The sequence below is a fragment of the Erpetoichthys calabaricus genome, chromosome 1 (assembly GCF_900747795.2).
Source record: "Erpetoichthys calabaricus chromosome 1, fErpCal1.3, whole genome shotgun sequence".
In the NCBI taxonomy this organism is placed as follows: Eukaryota; Metazoa; Chordata; class Cladistia; order Polypteriformes; family Polypteridae; genus Erpetoichthys; species Erpetoichthys calabaricus.
In genome coordinates, this window is record NC_041394.2 from 305,730,725 (window position 1) to 305,751,976 (window position 21,252).

At 37.2% G+C, this 21,252-nt stretch overlaps 1 protein-coding gene across 1 annotated transcript in view; it reads left to right on the forward strand.

Moving 5' to 3' along the window:
• Positions 1–21,252, forward strand: part of nts (neurotensin) — an 81,310-nt gene that overhangs the window by 28,708 nt on the left and 31,350 nt on the right. Inside the window, exon 2 of the mRNA XM_028795190.2 lies at positions 8,838–8,899. Within this exon, the coding sequence (XP_028651023.1) occupies positions 8,838–8,899 (62 nt within the window). The remainder of the gene's footprint in view (positions 1–8,837; positions 8,900–21,252) is intronic.

The window sequence follows — 21,252 nt, forward strand, 5'->3', positions numbered from 1 at the left end:
AGTTCAGGTATTAATAAACATATGTTTGTTATAAAAACATGTATGTAAATATTTGGAATGTTTTCTACTGATGCAAATTCCCCAGCAAGATATGCATCAGCCTTATATGCAATAATCATCCTCTGGAACTTGTCTAATCATTTTAAAGGAGATATTTAAACCACTGATTTTTAGTAAGTAAAATCATAACTACATATGCATTAAAAAAACCTAAACAATCAAATAAAGAAATATTAGTAAAATAAATAATTCCTAATACATTTTACATAAAGGTGATATGTGTAGAGAAAGGTTTCAATCATTAGATTTGTTAAAATTATCAAAGAACAAAGCAAGAATAGCTGAAATATTTTTCTTATAATTGTTTCCTTGTTGACATTGCTCGACCAACCTGTAAGCCCTTCGCCGATTGACTTCTGTTATAAATTTTGTGTCTCTTATGCAGGTAAAAAAACCTTCCAGCAAAACTGATTTGACATTTGCCTTGAGGTTAGCTAAAGCTACCCAGGGGTGGACTTCTATGCTGTCATTTACCTCACCCTCGTTCTTTTCTCTGATGTGTCACAGTAAAAATGACACCGAGTGAAAAATAAGTTATTTAGCTACACGTGGGTGACAGTGTGTGAAAAATGATCAAAGAAGTCAGACTCTATGTGTGGTAGCAAAAAGAAAAATGAACTACTGTCTCACAGAACAGATCTGCAAAATAACAATGAGTCTGGCAAGCACCATGTGTGAAGGATTCTCATATACAGGATTAAACATTATACAGGACTCTTTAAAAACACTACTCAAATTAAGATTAAAGGATCATAAAATATTTTTCAATCTACACTGTGAAAAGAAAATATGGCTAAAAATATTATAACCACTGATCCTCTTGAAATGTCCTTAAATACTGTATATCCATTTCTTGTGGGAAGTGTGGTATTGTTTTCTCTGGTTGTGAAACTGAGTAAGTGAATTTGCTGTTTCTTCTTTTTCTTAGCAGAAACAGTTTAAGTAAATAATTTTGCAATGCAAAGTGATATGTTTTCTTAAAGGGAATCACCAAAGTTAAATTCAAAATGACAATGGATGATCAGAACATGCAATCTTTTACAAATTACTGGAAACCACAGAGTCCACTGAGCTCACTTATCTAAGGACAATAACTCAGCCAGCAACATTTTAAAAGCTGTCAGTTTCCTACAACTCTTCTGGTTTCTCTCTTGAATATACTTCCTCTTTATTTTTGCTGGTTTCCTGAAATATGTGTCTCCTAATTAAGACAGGAGAAGAAAAATTTTCCAGAATAAATTAGAAACAGTGAAAACATTAGAAACAGTGAAAAAATACAAAATGTGACCAGTGTACAGACAGGCTCCTAAGCCCATTTTATAAAAAATATTATAATCTATTAAAGAGATTTTTTTCAAAATGAATTTTGCAAATCATTTTAAACAAAACAAAGAGTTATTCTTAGGAATAATAGGAAATGAAAAATTGGTAGTGTATTACAAAACTAGTATGTGCCACCTTACAACTTCATCTATACGATAAAACTAAAAGGCACAATAATTTTCATTGTGCATCTGGTCAATGCTTAAATTCAGGGTGACTCACTATACAACATCTAGATATAGTTTAATGGCCTATATACTCAGCATTTTTCCCAATTATGATATAGGATAATTTATAGACTCAATCAGGGTGATACAGTAAACCAGAAGCAATTATTGAATTGGCAACATTGTGGTTTAAAGTTCAGTGCCTTTACTGATATAGCTCACTGTACAAATTACACAACAAACTGTCACTAATGTGACAAAAATGGAATAAAGGATGTATCACAGTGGAATTTATGGATCAAACTAAGGACACTTGTATTTCGCCCTCATGTAGTCCTGAACTATTAAACTTTCTGTTGTAGGATACCACGATGTCCTCTTCTTCTTTCCTCAATGGCTGTCCCTACTCTTTATTTTTGTTCTGTCCCTTTCTTCTGCTAAGATTTCCTTCTCTAACCTTGCATTAGATCATTCCACATTTCTCTCAGTTCTCCCCTCAAGACTAGGACTACATACCAAGCAACTCCTTTTTATGGAAATCTTTGCTTGAATGGCAAGAAAGATAATAAAAAAAGCATTTTTTAAACTTTTAAACTTCTATTTAAAATACTAAATATATACTTGATTGTACAGTATGTCTAGTCGTACAACCAAAAAATTTTCTATAACGAAAATCTACCTTAATAAAATGACAACTGTCTGTGTATGTGTGTCCATCCAGTTGCTATGTCTCTGCCATTCCAACAGATTTAACATCACAAACTTTTGTAGTAATTAAATTCATAGCATTGGTCATTCCAACATATGGCACAGCACTAACATTAACACTACTTTTATGAGTCCCAAAATCATATGTAGAACATTCAAACAGATGGTGTATCAAAAACATTTGTAGTAATGCATTTTATTACTAAATAGTTTTTTGACGCATCATTTTTAGAATGATTACAAAACATGTTCCAATAGATGGCGCACTACAAATGTTAAAGTTGAGGTCTACGTTGGTACTTAGATTTCAACCCATCTTAGAAACTCAGTATTTTGTGTACTGCACTTTTGTACTGCTGTATTGGTAGAACTGTACAGATGTTTTTTGAGTTTGCTTAATGAATCCTAAATTCAAATCATGATACAGGGATTTGATAATTAAGTTAATTCTTATGACAATGTAGATGTAATAACTCACATTAAAAGTATAGGTTTTCCACAATGCTTGACTCTGTTCTCTCTTGCTTCTTTCTGATTTTCATGGAAAAACTAACTCTTGAAACCATGCTGCAATAAACAGAAAAGGAAACAATATTTTTTTGTACTGATAGAAATGTATACACATGAGTAGTGTCTCATGTTATTTCTAAAGATGCTCAGGCCTTCAAGTGACTTGAGGGGCAACTAAACTGCTGATCCTAAAAAGTGACATTAAAAAGACAGACCTTCCTCTGCCAAGGGCTTTAACCACAAGTTAGAAAGACCTTATCTGAATAAACCTAGTGGTAATTTCCCTACTGTATTTGCATGGGAAAACCCAAGTACTGCATTCTTGGGTGCACAGACTACCAACTACAGGAGAGAATGTTTGAGGATGGTACAGAGACCATCTAGCCTTTAGTATTTATTGTTGTTTCACCTGCCTAAACAACACTTATGAAAGCATAAAGTTCTTATGATATCGTAATCAGGCCCTGTTCACACAATGGCATTGTCCTTAGTTGGGACTCTCCATAAACCTAAAAATCAAATGAGCCCTCCCCTAATATTTACCACACAGGTCCGTTTAAATTTATGGAAAGAAATATTAAGTAAGAATTGCAGACAGAGAGGTTTACATGTATTATAAAAACCATATCTTAGTCACAATAGTAAGGTATGTTTATGAGTTCTAAGTGAGTGATAGACAATGCCATGCAAACACCTTATCTGGTGCAAGGTTGTGGAGAATTGTTCTGAAAGCATTAGTGGCAAGGCAGGAAACATACTGGAATGATTTCAGTTCATTGTAGAGCAGGGGTGGGCAGATTCAGTCCTGGAGGGCCGCAGTGGGTGCAGGTTTTTGTTCCAACCCAGTTGCTTAATTTAAAAAACAATCCTTGTCAATTATTTAATTGCATGGCTTGCTAGTGTTTTAACACTGCCATGTCAGGTCATTCTCATATCCTAGATTTATTTTCCTTTCTAAGGATATCATCCAAATGATTTGAAGTCTAAAACAGATGAGTAATTCTCAGTGCTTCACTTTTTTCTCTTCACTTTCCTTCCAAGTATTTAATTAAACCAAATAGTGCATGCTAAATACACACAGGTGTAAATGGTAACAAGCTAAATGGAGAAATTCTGGTCTCTTTTGTCATTTGCATGGTATTGCTAATTAGGAGCAATTAAAAACTAAGAATACAGCTGTTTAAGACTAAAATAAGCAGTAAGGGTTCAAAATCTTAACAAGCGACACAACTAAAGTGAAGCTGAAGTGTTACTTGAGCAATAAGTGCTTCTTATTAAGCAATTGGGTTGGAGCAAAAACCTGCAGCCACTGCGGCCCTCCAGGACTGAATCTGCCCACCCCGTTGTAGAGTCCACTCATTAACCCTTAAACCGCCGGAACTGGCTATAGTTGGTTTCTAGTCGGTTTTCCAGAAGCACGCCGAAGCCGAGTATATACGGTGACATACATTTGGCGACGTACATTCATTGAACTCCGCAACCGGCTAAAGTTGTTTCTCAGTGCAATTTGCCAGCATGCCAGAGCCGAATATATTCGGCGACGTATATTCATTGAATGCTGCAACCGGCTATAGTCGTGTCTCATTGCAATTTGCTAGCACACAGGGGCCAAGAATATTCCACAACGTACATTCATTGAACGCCGCAACCGGCTATAGTTGCTTCACAGAGCAATTTGCCAGCACGCCGGAGCTGATCAGTCAGTGCCGTATATTTGTTGAGCAGCTACCTCATGACCACTGCCGGCCCCGGCAGCAATCAAGCCTCACTGTCTCTGGGATTCAGCCAGTAGCACTAGACTAGCCAGCGTTTACCTCTGTGTGCTTGAGTGCAGCCAGTTCAAGTGCAGTTGGCTCGGCGCTTTACTGAATTTCATCAGTGGCGTCAGTTTCACCTTTTACATATAATAATTGATTGTTGCAGTAGCTTTTTTAAATGTATTTACAGTTCATTGGCAGTGTGTAAAATGATCAATGTTGCAGTAATTGTGATGCTCTTTGAATGAAAAAAAATATGTGTTCCATTAAAATTTCACATTTTCTTTGTGAATTGTGATGCTTACTTAATAAGTGCAGCAAAAAAGTATTTGGCGTCCAGGGGTGCATTAACCCCCCAAGTATGTGGCGGTTTAAGGGTTAATAGAGACCCCACCAACACCCACTTGGTGCCAATTAAGCTAACACGTACTGTACATCTTTGAGGATGTGGGAGAGAACTAGAGTTCCTGGGGAGAAACACAGAAATATGGGGAGAACCCACAGATCACACAAACAATGACACGGTCCAATATTCTAAACCAAGATGCCGGATTAATAAAGGCAGCAGAATTAATTACTGTGACACAGTGCTGTCCATAGGCTGAACAAATATATATCAAAACATAGCATTCAGAATCCTGCTTAATCCAATTCTATTGGCATCAGACACAATGTTGAAACAGAGCACTGAAGTATGGTAATGCACACTCGCCTACAGACTGAACATTTGAAACTGACCATTAATCCAGTATGTCTTTGAAACTATAGGAGGAAACTGGACTCCCCAAAGAAAAGTGGAAAATGTGACAACAGCCAGGCACAGAATTTGAAAAAAATCATGCAACAATCCTAGTCACCAGCATGCCACACATTATACTAAACATTTAAATCACTGTACTTTCAACTTATTTTTTTTTGGCCTTTATATGTTATTTAATTATATAAAGGTAATAAATAATTGCAATTACATCCATCAATCTATTCAACAAATCCCTAACATATTGTGTGATGCTTTTTTGTTTTTTAAGGGATTATTTCTGAACATGGGAAAGCTTCATCTTTTTCCATTTACAAATATTAGATATTCATTTTTAATATCTAATATTTTGTTTAATTAATTTGAGATTAGTAAAATGGTTGAGGTTAGAAATGTAGATTATAATGTGTACCTTGCTGTTCTCCATATACAATTTTTTAAAATTTACAGCACCATTTTAGGAAATATCCTCAAAAGCCTAAAATGGCACTCTGCCTAGCTTAATTATTGAAAGCAAGCAAGGTTCTAATAATTATCATATTTTTAAATTACATCCAAATACTCAGAAATCCAAATTGTGTCATGGTTGTATATTTCTCATTATCCATCCATCCATCCATTTTCCAACCCACTGAATCTGAACACAGGGTCACGGGGGTCTGCTGGAGCCAATCCCAGCCAACACAGGGCACAAGGCAGAAACCAATCCCGAGCAGGGTGCCAACCCACCGCAGGACACACACAAACACACCCACACACCAAGCACACACTAGGGCCAATTTAGAATTGCCAATCCACCTAACCTGCATGTCTTTGCACTGTGGGAGGAAACCGGAGCGCCCGGAGGAAACCCACGCAGACACGGGGAGAACATGCAAACTCCATGCAGGGAGGACCCGGGAAGCGAACCCAGGTCCCCAGATCTCCCAACTGTGAGGCAGCAGCGTTACCCACTGCGCCACCGTGCTGCCCATTTCTCATTATCATATTTAAATATTTACTTTTCACAGTTTCTAGACAAGCCTGTAACACTTTAGTTTAGGTTCTGCTAAAATGCATCTATTACTCATTTACTCTTATGTAACAAGACCTTAATAAACAGTTCTTTGGGTCTTCATAACACTTACACAGCATCAGTAAAGTGTTTATTCTTCTCTGCAATGTGATCGACTAAAAGAACTTCACTTTAGAGTGGTCTGAGGTGGCCTAACTGAGACACATTTCTCCTGATATTACATATTTAGTATAAGAACTGTGAATCCTTCATATTAACAAGCAATTTTGCCATCATGTCAATATACTATGCTGCATAGAGATGAATAACCTACCTACTGATGTTTTATAAATATAATGAAGACCAAAAGAAGCCTTTGTTAAGGTCTTGTTACGTAAGAGTAAACAAGTAATAGATGCACCTGACAAATCTTATGCAAGTCTTTGTTGGGTACTAATGCTGATATATCTTGTCAGTTTTTTTCAGACACAGGTTTACAAATAAAGGAAGACGTGAGATGCACATAAGATTTTTCCACACGTTTCTCAGCTGGTTGATTTAAAAAGTACTTGTGAGAAGATAAACGGCAAAGAGAGAATCTCACATCAGTGTAGTAAAGTGACACCCACCACAAAAAGTTAGATGTATCATTTCCCAAAACAATGAATAACAAGGTCTCAAACCAAAGGAAAAAAAATGGAATGAAAATAACCAGGGTTTTAGCAATATACAGTAAATGCCTAAACATAAAAAGAAAGAAATGGCACAATGGCCAACTACCATCGGCAGAATTAAATACAAATTCCTACATAGAACTATACAATATGTATTGTAGCAGCAATTGAATACCTTGAGATATCGGTCAAGCAATAAATTAAAGAAATACAAGACATTTTTCACAGCTGACACAAGTTCTTCTTACCAATCATGTAGTGTAATATAAAAAGCCAGTCATTTACTTTAAGTGCTGTTTATCCTTGTTGGATATCTGTATACATACTGTACCTCATGTCTTTGGCAGAGAAGATTTAAATCATTATATTTAAGATATCCCCAAATATTTCTTGTTAACAGTAATATTCACATGTTATTATAGTACAAATATTTTTTGATGACTTTCAATGCATTTACAATGTGTATGTATATTTTTGTAAAGAAGTGTTACTTTGTTTTTATAAATTAACTTTATGTTGCCAACATCTCACAAACTGATTGGTTACTTGAGTAAAAAAAAAAGCTAATGGACTTCTGTTATTTACAGTTCCAAGCTTCTGAATAATAACATAAATCACATATCTGAAGTTCTAAAGAAGTTCCCAAACAAGTTTCCCGGAGAATGCCAAAAGCTCCCGTTACATTCAACAGCCTTACCTTTGTGCTCTGGACAGTCCTGCTCTTAAAATCTATTGTAAACTGTAAGGGGAGAAGCTGTTCTGTCTAACTTCCCTTAAGGGCTGCTACAGATTAACTAGGGATAAATGTTACAAAGACCTGGTAAAAGAGCAGTGATGTGTGAATGGCACCAGAAACCAGAAATGCTGAAAGATTGCATTATTACTGGCAACAGAAAAATGACAAGCTTTTGTTTCTTTTTATATGGTACTGTATATGAACTTCAGTGTTCACTACTCTATTAGTTTTATATGAGGCAAAAGCCTACAAAGTGAGGTGAACTAAGAGGTAATGTGTAAAATGCACAACGTTGTAATTGCACAACTTTGGCAATAAATCTTTTAATGAGTCCATGTATGTGCAGTGAGGCATGATGACAGGTTCAAAGCTCCAAGTCATTCTTTTGAACAAACAGCTCTTTCATCAACTAAAATACTCGAGTGGTTTACAAAAACTGAACACCAATTACAGGTGCCGAATTAACCTGGTAATAGGCTCCAACTCAATATGTCTCAATCCCCAATGAATTAAAAGGGCAAAGAACAGCAGGACCATTTGGATTGTGTTGGCAGGAAGCTTTTCACAATTTGTGATATCTAGGGCATGGGAAATATAATATCATATAATGTTTAGTTAATATAGACACTAAAATGAATAAAGCCTTTATGAAGTTTTGTTTTGATATATGTTATTCATGTTTTATTAAAGCCCCATTTTTGTAATATGTATAAATACAGTGTTATCTGTAATATAATGTTGCCACTTACAGCAGTAAAAAGTGTTTATTGTCTACCTACACATCCACTGCTAACTGCCTTTATTCGTTACTGCACGTTCCAAGTGTATTTTATGAAATATATACTGTAGTAGTGACGCTAATAAAGAAAATCACTGCACTAAAATACAAAAAATGTTATTGAAAGCTAACGAATAAAATCCAAGTGGTGTTTGTACTAAGTTTTTATGTTAATTTGACAATGTTTATGCACACACCTTATTTTCTAAAGATAAAACTCTAACCTACCTCAAAGTAAGAGAGTTGTGGGGTGTCATTGTAATACCACCTGCTAATCTGCACAAGATCATTATGAATTCTAAAATATTCTTTTCATTAGCTTGGCATAGTCTATAAGGAGATGTTTCAAATTATTGTTTTGCTCCTTTTGCAGATCCTAATCAGGAAATGAATGCATTAGAAGCAGATTTACTGAACAGCTTTTACACATCAAAGGTATGTATTTTCTAATGGTGGGATTGAAGTACAAAGTAAACCCTGTCATGTCAACTGCCTTTTCAGATTTATGAAGATTTTTTTTCAAGTGAATTTAGAATAAATGGGGGAAAAATCATTGTATTTACTAAAGCGCTACAATTAAGCAATACATTCCAAAAGTGTCACATCAACACAGCAGCAAGCCATCCAGAAAATGTCTATCTATCCTTTTATCCATGTAACTCTTTCCATAATAATATAGGAGTCTTATCCCAGCAGCAACATGCATAATTCAATTCAGTATAATTTACTTTGTTATGTAGATTTAGAGGTATTAAACAGTAACTGAAAAGTGAAATTTCATGGAACATTTATAAAAAAGAGCACACATAATTAAAATAGACAGTAATATTGAAATCCCACCAAAGACCACGTGGAGGTGTGGTAGAGATGCTTCAGGGATCTTTAGAGCTAGGTTGTCTAGAGTTGTGTGCTCTTTATAAGACAGCCCATTGCAAATTTACAAATTTGAAAGGTTAGACAATGAACAATCCAAAAATTTGATTCTTATTATAGTTTAAACAAATATAAATGAACCTCAATTGGGAAAAAAACACACTGGGACCCATTCATTGAGTCTAACTAGGCTACATGGGTCAACCAGCCACTATATGATCTTGAGGAAGGAGCCATATGGGTTAATATGTCCGAAGTTTCATCTCCACTGTAGTGTATTATTCAAGGCTATGTTAAATCTGTTCAAAGTGTGAGAAATTAGGAGATGTGTTTCCACTGTTTGTGTTTGATGATGCTCTCTTCCTTCATCTGACTGTAGTCTCCAGTGTGTAAACAGCTAAGTGCAAAATTGCAGGAATGAGAATTAGTATTTCCACATCTGAGGTAAGGTCCCCCTCCTGAAAAATTTGGCTTCCTCCCAGCAGGTAAAAGAAAAGTAGCTGACATAAGTATATAAGCTCAGGTACCTTGGAGGGTAGGTTGTAAGGAAGGGTAGAGGTGATCTTAAGAATGACCAAGTTATTGGTTCAGCAGCAGTTTTGTGGACACTGTTTTATAATTTAGTAAAGTGAAAGCTAAGATTTCTGAGAAAGCTTTTGATTCATTGGGCAGTCGACATTTCCTTCCTCACCAATGGTCTCAAGCATGGGGTAGAACTGAAACAATAAAACCATGAGTATGAGCAGCAGAAATGAGGATTCTAAGGAGGGAGGTTAAACTCATTTTTTTGGAGAAGCTCAGCAATACAGGAGGTTCTTGAGTTGAACCGCCACTTCCATGAATCAGTAGGAGCCTACTAAGGTGTTTTGGGTATGTAGTTAGTTCATAGGTGCCTTTTTATAGAGACACACAGGGCATGGCTTTCTTGAAGAGACCTAGAAATAGAGTGGGGCAAGATGGAGCAACTGAGATTTATCCAAGAGGAGCTACAGAATGAATTAACTGCAGGCTAGAAATAAAACCAATTGAGCATATTGTAAGTAAAGCTTAGCAACAGTCAATTCTGCCTAAAATATTACGTCTGTGTGCTAATAATATAGGTCAATGTCAAAGAGTACACTTAAATTACACTTATCATTATAAAGTCTAATATGATGCCCTCTAAATTTACAGGTGATAGTATCTTGTTACTCTGAGTAGCTTTTCCACCCTTTGATAGAATGTCTGTATTTCTCCCTTCTCGTGTTTAAGTAGCAATATCATCTAGTGTTTGACTTACTAAAACAGTTAATTAATGACACAGAAAAACCTCATTGTGTATGAATAAGTGCAGCAGAGTGAAACAGAATACTACAGTATGTTTTCAAATGAAATATGTTAATGATATTTTATAATGGAAGCACATAGAAAGAAAATGTTTCCAAACAAAATATAAAAGCATAGTCAGTGAAGCATTTGCTGAATTTAGAAAATTATTGATAGCAATTGAGAAAGGCATGTCTCACATTCATTATAATGTATAAGGTGATACTGAAGTTGCAGAAGCAGCTGCAAAGAGGTGGCAACCCAAGGACCTAATGATGGACACCAGAGGTGAGGGATGTCATCATGCAGAAAAAGGAGGCCTTCCATATATAGTTAGTGTAGGAGACTCCCGAAGCAGTAGAGAGGTCCAAAAAGGGCTTCAGCCTTGGCAGTTAAGGAACCAAAAACCCAGGTGTGGCAGGAGTTTAGAGAGACCATAGAAAGCGACTATCATTTGGGTTCAAAGAGGAACTGGCAAATCATCAGGTGACTCAGAAAGGAAAGGTAGAGATTTGCCCAAGTTGTTCTCAGCAAGTGAGGAGAAGTGCTGACCCAGACTGAGGATATTGTCTGGTGGTGGAAAGAACACTTTGAGGAGCTTCAGAAGCCAATGGACATGCCCTCTGTGGAGGAGGCAGAGCCAAAAGTTGATGGGGGATAAATGTCCATGGCTGACATCCCTTTTCAGTGTTGGTGGTCATTGGGAGCTGTGCCTCTGAAATAGCAGAAGAGGGTAGTGGTCCCCATTTTTAAAAAGGTGGACACGAGGATGTGCTCCAGCTACCAGGGATCACACTCCCCAGCATTCCTGGTAAAGCTTATGCCACGATACTCAAAAGGATACTCCATCCAGTTGTGGAAACTCAGATCCGGGAGGAGCAATATGGATTCTACCCAGGTTAAGGAATGGTGGACTAGCTCTTCACCCTCATAAGGATTGATGAGGGAGTATGGGAGTACACTCAATCAGTCTACATCTGCTTTGTGGACTTCGAGAAAATGTATGACCATGCTCCTTGAAGGATTCTGGGGGTTGCTGGGAGAGTATGGGTTTCCGAGAGCCCCTAATGAGGGCTATTTGGTCCCTGTAAAATCAAAGTGAGAGCTATAACTGAATACAGAAAAACATCAGCATCATTTCCAGTGGATGTGGGACTCTGCCAGGACTGTGCTTTGTCTCTTATCCTGTTTGTGACTTTCATAGTCAGGATATCAAGCCGTAGCCATGGAGCAAAGGGAGTCCAATTTGGTGGCCTTAGAATTGTGTCACTGCTTTTTGCAGATGACATGCTTCTATTTGCTTCATTGGGCTTTGAACTCTAGTATATATTAGGACAGCTTGCGACCAATTATGAAGAGGCAGGGATGAGGATCAGCACATCCAAATCTGAGGTCATGGTCCTTAGTAGGAAAAAGAGGGACTGTCCTCTCCGAGTGGGAGTTGAGTTACAGTCTCATGCGGATGAGTTTAAGTACCTTGAGGTGTTGTTCACAAGGGAGGGTAAAAGGAATGGTGAGATAAACAGATATATTGGGTTAGTGAGTCAAGTCAGAAGGCAAAGCACTCAATTTACTAGTCGATCTACATCCCTACACACACTTATGGTCATCAGCTTTGAGTAATGACCAACAGAATGAGATTGCGGGTACAAGCGCATGAAATGAGTTTTCTCCAAAGGTTAACTTGGCTCTCCTTTAGGGAAGCATATGAAGCACAGACACCTGGGAGAGGCTTGGAGTAGAGCCATTGGCCCTCTGCATCGAGAGGAGCCAGTTGAGGTTTTAATCCATGCAACTAGTGGCAAAGAAGGAAATCATCAAATATAAGTGCTAATTTGAAACACAAGGTATTTTCAATTTGAATATGAACACCATGATTAAAACTACAGCTAATCTAAGATGTCAAGAGTATGTAGTACACAAAAAGAAAACAGGTACTGAAAAATGCATTTCAACTGTTTTTGTCAAAATAGTAACATTTAGCTAGAGGGAGGAAATATTTAGTTTCAGATTGCTACATGTAATAGCAGGTTATCTTTTCTCATTCATTTTCGCATTGAGAAGAACCTGGTATTGTAAAGTGGATATTTCTACAGAGTATTTGTGCAAATTGCTTCTGATTCCAGTATATTAGATTACAGTATTGTAGTTACTTGGCTTCAGGCTGATATTATGTTTTATTTGAGATTTTATTTAAATGAATTAAATTTTTATAAATGCCATAATGTACTTCAATGACAGTTGCCGTGCAGAGCCATATGTTATTGAATGAATTTGATGAACATAAATTACTAAAAAAATAAAAATGGTCTATTTCCGTTGCCTACCTTTGTAAATAAATACTTGTGGGCAGGCAGTTTTTAATTCAGAAATGATAAAGATATAATATAATTAAGCAAGGAGTTAATTGAAAATCATAAATAAGTCAGAGATTAAAAATTATGATATGACATGATACTCTCAAACCTACTTAATCCAATTTATTGTCCAATTTAGTTTTATAGAGTGATTACCTCTACAACGATACTTTCATGACTGAACTTAATATACTGTAGTTCCACTAGGTGACAGATGACTAAGGCAACATATTTTATTATTTTATTTTATGATTTTTCCTGTTTTGTGACACTTCAGACTTCTTCTATGTTGCTTTCCAGCCTCTCCTAAAGTCTTTTTCTTTCAGTATTTTAAGCCATTTTGTTTTTTATGTCTTTTATGCTGCAACATTTAAAGTTTTATCTGGGTTATGCTTTTTTGTTTTTTCTAAGTTTGATTCTCAATCTCAGATTGCCTTTTGTGTGGCTGCGAACTGTCAAATAGGCACATGCTGACCAAAGTCCTCCACAGAGTTAGGAATGAGCTCAGTGCATCATCCATTTACCACCAAATTTACTACTCGAAATACCGATATACAGGAACAGAACCTGGGACGGTTGGTAGTACAAAACCATGAACTTTGAAACAGGCCCACTGAAAAGTAAAATAATGTTCTTTATTTAAACACATATGTAATCTAAAAAGATGGCAAAAAATAGGCTGAAGGTAATATGTTTGAGATCAGCAACATTTACAAATAGCATTGCACATAATTCATGATCCAAAAATAAGTCAAGGTCAAAAACACAAAATGTAAGGAAACTCCAAAATACATGGAAAGCAAAACTTACACAACTTACACCCCATAGAAACACCACAATCTAAGCTCTTCCCTTTTATATACTCAGTTTAATAAGTTTTACATAGTAAAAGACACATGCAAGAGGGGCCAGAGGCAAATTTTCTGCAAAAGGAATTTCATCACCTTGAGCTCTCTTATTTTATGCTTTTTTTGTAGTTTCCATTTACAGCACTCTGCTGTTTATCTTTGCTCATTAGGAGATAGTTAGTGTTTGAAATACTAATATTCAAACACACAGTGGCAGATAAGTAGCCTTGGTGGACATAACTATAAGGCAAGATTACATCTATAAGACAAGATTACATCTTCCTGAAGATGGGGCCTGAGTTGTCTCGAAAGCTTGCATATTGTAATCTTTTTAGTTAGCCAATAAAAGGTGTCATTTTGCTTGACTTCTCACTACATTCTTAATGGCTAACACAGTACAACACCATAGTACTACTGGTAAAAGGGAAAGATACATTTTTAGCAGGATTGAGAGAAGGTAAAGGCCATATTCAAGGAACAAGTATAGGTCAATAGCCAAAAATACACTGAATCAAATTAATGCAGTCAAAATAAAACCCAAAATCAAACTAAAAAGCAAAACATGAAAAGTAATTAACCCTAATTTCGAATTAGCAATAATTTTTTAGAATTAGAATGTATCCAGAATCCTGAATGATTACCTTCTGTATGAACTGCTATAGCAGTTGAATTTTCTGGCAACATGGACTGAGAATAAGGGACTTAAAGTTGAAACGTAGTCCCTAAACAAGCCTAGGGTCAAAACCAGGAAATCAATAACACAGGGCCACCAGAATCAAATCACCAAATCAAATATCAGAGCTAGAACTCCAGAGCTAGAAAACTAATCACAAGAACACAGATTAAGGTTTATTATTCACCATCTTGGACATCTTCTGTTTTGAAACACTGGCTTAAATACTGGCCTGTGTGACATAATCATGGTGTGACATCCTTGTAACAATGCAACATAGTATTCTAATAACCCACATTACTGTACATTCAGATTGGCAGTGTGCAACATGGTGATAAAATAAAATAACTTTTATAAAAGCAGAAATGAAATATAATAACAATAACAATACAAAGTAATACAACTTCTTCATTCTTCTAAGCCTTTAAAGAATACTAAAGCCCAGGAAAAGTTTTCTAAAGCACAGAAGAAATATTTCAAAACAAGGCATGATAGAAAACTTCATAACTACTATTGACTGTGTTTACTTCTTGATTCTCGCATCATTTCTTTTGTTCCCATTTGGATTTTCTCATCCTTTGCTCTTGGATAAGGTACTGGCTTTGCATTTTATGAGGATTTGTTCACTTAAAGCCCATTTTTGTTCTGTTTTTCTTGTCATGCCTTTGCATTCCTTTTTGATTACTAAATTATTTGACTATGAAGTCCTTTTCAGTTTTTTGGATTTGAGGTTTCATAGTTTTCTCTGCTCCATTTTTTCTGATATTCTGGTTTCAATAGCCTCAGCCCCATTTCTGGGCCTGCCTGTTGAATAGAGGTTGAATTGTTCAGGGTGATGCCTAATCCAGATGCCCAGGCATCTATTAAGGGCAATTTAAATCTTTTATGTGTGTTTTTGGAGGCTTCCGCCTCTTTTATGTACATTGTGTGCACCAAGTATTTCACCACATACCATAGTCTGGTGTGACTTTTCGTAACTGCCCCTTAGTGTCCCCATTATTGCTTTGTGGCAACCTACTACACAAAATGGAAATGAACATTCTGATTCAAAATGGAGTACCTGGATAAAGTGCCAAATAATAAATAATGAATAATAACTGCCAAGATACAGCAAATAACCATGAAATGAAAGTGAAGCTGTAAACTCTATAATCCAATAACTACTTAAGAAAATAACTCAGCAGGAAAAAAATACTAGGGAAAAAATAAAACAAATTTATACTCAAAATAGGCAGTTCATAACAGAATTCAGTGCAGCAGAAGATATTTTGTGGATATTATACTGCATATGCAAGAACTAGAAAAACATATGGTTGCACTTTTATTTAGTAAAAAAATCTGCATTTTGAATTGAAATATATGTAAATGTAAGATTAATGTATTATGCTACATATTTGAAGATTGTAGAAATTGATGGAAAATCTGCAAATTTATAATTAAAAAACAGGTTCAGTAAAAAAAACTAATGGTCAAAAGAATTACTAACAATATTAACTTAAATTAGCTAAATGAAACTGGAACTCTGATTCCCTATTATGAAATAGCAGTAAGTATATTCAGATTACTATATGCAAAATCGTACATTCATTTTGCAAAAAAACATAATCTGTGGGCGGCACGGTGGCGCAGTGGGTAGCGCTGCTGCCTCGCAGTTGGGAGACCTGGGGACCTGGGTTCGCTTCCCGGGTCCTCCCTGCATGGAGTTTGCATGTTCTCCCCGTGACTGCGTGGGTTTCCTCCGGGCGCTCCGGTTTCCTCCCACAGTCCAAAGACATGCAGGTTAGGTGGATTGGCGATTCTAAATTGGCCCTAGTGTGTGCTTGGTGTGTGGGTGTGTTTGTGTGTGTCCTGCGGTGGGTTGGCACCCTGCCCGGGATTGGTTCCTGCCTTGTGCCCTGTGTTGGCTGGGATTGGCTCCAGCAGACCCCCGTGACCCTGTGTTCGGATTCAGCGGGTTGGAAAATGGATGGATGGATGGACATAATCTGTTACAGGGCTATGACTGCACTGAGCACAAAGCAGGAACCAACGATGGATAGTTCTTCGCAGGGAACACTCACTCATTCTAGCTGACTTACACCAAGACTTATAATGTCCAATCCACCTAACTTGAATATCTTTAAAATGTGAAAACAAACTGAAGTACTTGGGGAAAATGGACAACACCAAGGTGCAGATCTGTGATGAAAAACTCCAAACAGAGTGACTCAGCTGTGTTTGGACCTCTAATACAGCATTGCTAACCACAGTGTCACATATCCAATCAAACTGAATGAATTATGAGAATCAACATGCAATTTGAAGTATTCAGTATTTTTATTCTCATTCTCTTTCACACTTCTGTAAGACCAAAGCTGATAAATCTCAGTCTTATTTCAACTGCACTCCTGTCTGGCTATCAGCAGATGTACAGAATACACATTGATCTATAGTTTTAGGTAAACTTTTAACCTCAATGGCTATTTTCAACAGAATTTAAATTCCAAGAAACAAAATTTTATCTATCAAAGCAGCATGATTACACAAAATCAGAAGTCCTATATATGGACTGCGTCATCACTAGGCCTCAGGCGTGATATTAAGCCAGTTTCAAGCTGAAACAACAATTCTCTGGTTTGGCTATGAATCTTAGATTAAAAATGCATCATATACTGAAGATACAGTAGAAGTTTACAGTGAATAAAGAGAAAAATATAAAAATGTATAGGACATATGGAGATAGCCTTTTCAAAATTAAGGGAAAGGCATTTGGTAAGGGAAGTACTTTCATGATTAGAATGTTATAACCCATCCATCCATCCATCCATCCATCCATCCATCCATCCATCCATCCATTCATTATCCAACCCGCTATATCCAAACTACAGGGTCACAGGGGAATGTTATAACCAGTGGTGCTAATTTTTGCAAAAATGTCTTAGTTTAACTCTATTTTTTAATATGTAGCTTTGCAAAATTTGCAAAATACCTACTTTACTGTCCTCTGAAAGCATATCTTTCTTTAAAGAATTGTGAGAGTCAGAGCCAACAGCATTGGGCAAATGGCAGGAACAAATCTAGATGCAGCCCCGTGACAGAGTATAATCATAAAAAAACAACATATAAGGGATCCTAATTAGATTTAAGATACACTTCTTTCTAACGTGGAAGAAACTGAAACATCTCCTAAAAATCTAATTGGACATAAGGTGAAGGTGTAAACTCAACGCAATAACTTAGTTGGAAACCAAACCCAAATCTCTAAAGTTAGTACTGAGACAGCATTGCGCCATCCTTGCCTTCTATTTTAAAAGATATTTTCAGACTTATATTAAAAAGATATATCTTCTCTTCTACTTTAGCTAGAGGTTATTTAAGAACTTGCTTTTCTGGTTTTTCAAAAGAAGAAAAAGCAATGTTCTTAAACAGCTGAACGTATCCTTCACCTACTTATCCCTGTGCTACAGAAACAAACTGCAAGTTATCCAATTTGCCATTGGCAAAATCCATAATAATTTCTTACAGAACAAACATACTCCAAATGAAAAACTACCCTTTCTATACAACGCAATTAAAATGACATGCCATTGGATCACATTTCAGTAAAGGAATGTTATCAGGGTTGATTACCATTTCTAAATTTGCACTTTAAGGTAGAACTGCCTTAGACATATTTTTTGTTTTACAGTATATGGAATAGCAATGTCTTCAATACTAGTATGTGTTAGCTATCTTGGCATAATATCATATATCAAAGATATTTTCCAAAATAAACATTTGTTTTTTACTAAAGAATGGCACACTAAAACAACTAGTAGCATTACTGAAGCACACCACTTAAATTAGTAGGAATTTTATGTGGAATTTCCATGTTTTCTATGTGTTTTCACAGTTTCATACATAGACTTAATTTTTTTAAAGCGTGTTCATGATTTTGCTCTACAGTGCACTAGCACCTTGTTCACATTTATTCAGCCTGTGTACTAGCACCTTGTTCACTTTTATTTAGCCTGGCACCCATTGACATTAATTACCTGGCTGTTTATTTAATTTAGTATTATTATGAAGTAGCATGCAGTCCCCAGTTGGTTTGCACCATGTAGCTGAGAGAAAAGCAAATCTGGGTAGGCACTTGGAATGCACAAACTGATACTTGGGCAAAGTTGAAGAAATATGTTGCAAGTTCCGAAAGTACAACATCAGCCTCTCCTTGACCAAGGTTTGAATGACTGGCTTTGGCTTTAAGGAAATTTAAAATCTCAGTTCCATTGAGGAAATGCAATTGTTTTACTCTGGTGGAAAGCAGCATTTTTTACAGACTGCTTTACCCAAAATGGTGCTATTTTGTACTTTTTGTCTGACCTTCTGCTGTAAATTGACATAAGAACATCCACCCATCCATCCATTTTCCAACCCGTTGAATCCGAACACAGGGTCACAGGGGTCTGCTGGAGCCAATCCCAGCCAACACAGGGCACAAGGCAGGAACCAATCCTGGGCAGGGTGCCAACAACCCGCAGGACATAAGAACAGCTGTTGCTCATGTCTGCCTTCATCAGACACTTTCGCTGTACAGAAATCATTCAAACTTTAGCCCAAATGACAACCTGCTGGCGAGGACCAGGTCTTCACTCCTCAGTGTACCCTGACACCGATGGCCGGAGGAGGTGTATACTAAGAGTTGTGTTTGGACATGGAAGTGTGGAAAGCAGATGGGAGTCCGTGTGAGACTAATAGCAAGCCATAACCGTCTGGCTCTCTTGTCAATTCTCAAATGTTTGCTCTCTGGACAATAAACTAGATTACATCCAACTTCGGCAGGCTATCCACTGTGAGTTTAGAGACTATTGTGTCTTTGTTTTTACTGAGACATGGCTTCATGATAGCATACTGGATACCGCAGTTCAGCTGGAGGGGCGAGCTGTGTTACGTGCCGATAGAAAGGCTACTCAGTGCAGTAAGGCTCGTGGTGAGAGTGGTGTTTGTGTTTACATCAACACAGAATAGTGCAAGAACTCAGTGTTAGTGTCTAGCTACTACTCACTGCTGGTGGAGTTTGGAACTGTTAGATGCAGATCTTTTTGTTTACCACAGGAATTTACGACTGTGCTTATATAGAGTTTACATTTCCCAATCACAAACGCTAAGGAAGTGCTCTGTGAACTACTGTATATAACACTATCAGCGATCAGCAAAATGCTTCCCAAGGCAGACTGTTTATTGTTGCTGGATATTTCAACCACACGAATTTCAAGTCAGTTCTTCCTAAATTCCATCGGTATGAGGACTTTGTAACAAGATGGGTGAATGTGCTGAATCTTGTTTACACAAACATTCCTGATATGTACTGGGCGAATCCCCACCTTCACCTGGGCTATTCAGACCACCTGTCTGTTACATTAATTCCAGCATACAGACCAGTCGTCAAGCAATCCAAACCAGCTCTGAGGCAGGTGAAAACCTGGCCAGCCGGAATCATTTCTGCTCTTCAAGATTTGAGCACACTGACTGGAACATGTTCAAAGATGCTGCAACCAATGGTGCCTGCACTACCTTGGAGGAGTACACGGCATCAGTGACAACCTATATCAAGAAGTGCATTGATGACGTCATTATCCACAAGTTCATCACCATACACTTTAACAAGAAGCCATAGATTGGTGCAGAGGTGCATTTGCTACTGAGGACCCGGGATTCCACTTTATGAGCAGGTGACAAATCAGCACTGAAAACAACAAGGGCCAAACTATGCCAGGCCATCAAAGCAGCAAAGCACGCACATGCCCAAAGAATCTGCAGCCACTTCCAGGACAGAGGTGATGTACATGGCATGTGGCAAGGCATCCAGGCTATCACCAACTACAGAACAACATCACCGACTGGCGAAGGTGATGGGTGATGCCTCCCTTCCAGATGTGCTGAACAACTTCTACACAGGGTTTGAAGCACAGAATAATGTGGAGGCGAGACTGCCCCTCCTTCCAATGAGCAAGTACTGTGTCTGACCACAGGCAGCGTGAAGAAAACACTACGCCATCATTTCAAGAAGGGAACTTCAGCATCATAATTCTTGTGCCAGAGAAACAGAAAGACTGATAATTGATTAACAAACTTAAATCTCTCCTCATTCTCCCCTTATTATGACTGTCCCTGGGTGGGCAAATTAAAATTCCTCTCCGCATTTCCTGCACTACAGTCAGCTAAATTAATGATTTAAATGCTGAGACTGATTAAGTCTGTTTAATACAGTTAGAATAATCTTTCCAGAGCTTGGTTTTGGGTTGCTGTACTTCTCAGCCTCTGACATTAGTTTTAATTATCCTAATTATTTTAAGAAGACATGCATCTATTATAACAGTGTACTTTCAGCAATAAAGGTACAACAAATTTTCTAAAGGTAAGATTACCAAGTCATTTGTGAGTATATACAGTATGTTAATAAAGAATGTTATCAGACATGGGTTGGCACCATGCACCTGTTTGCCTTCTTGGGGCCTCTTGTACCCAGATCATCAATATCATAACCGAAAACAAAATCAAATTTTCCAGATTAAAGTGCAGTGCTCCATCCATTATATTTTAATAATCCAAACAAAACAAAGTCCAATCCAGTAAATATTCCATTAAAAGCAAGGCTAAAACATAGGCAGGTATCATGCAGTCCCCTCAGCTTACCCCCAAAATGGACCTTGTAGTTGAGGAGACTCCTAAATGACAGTTCAGCCAACCTTCTATGCCAAGTTCAGGTCCCTG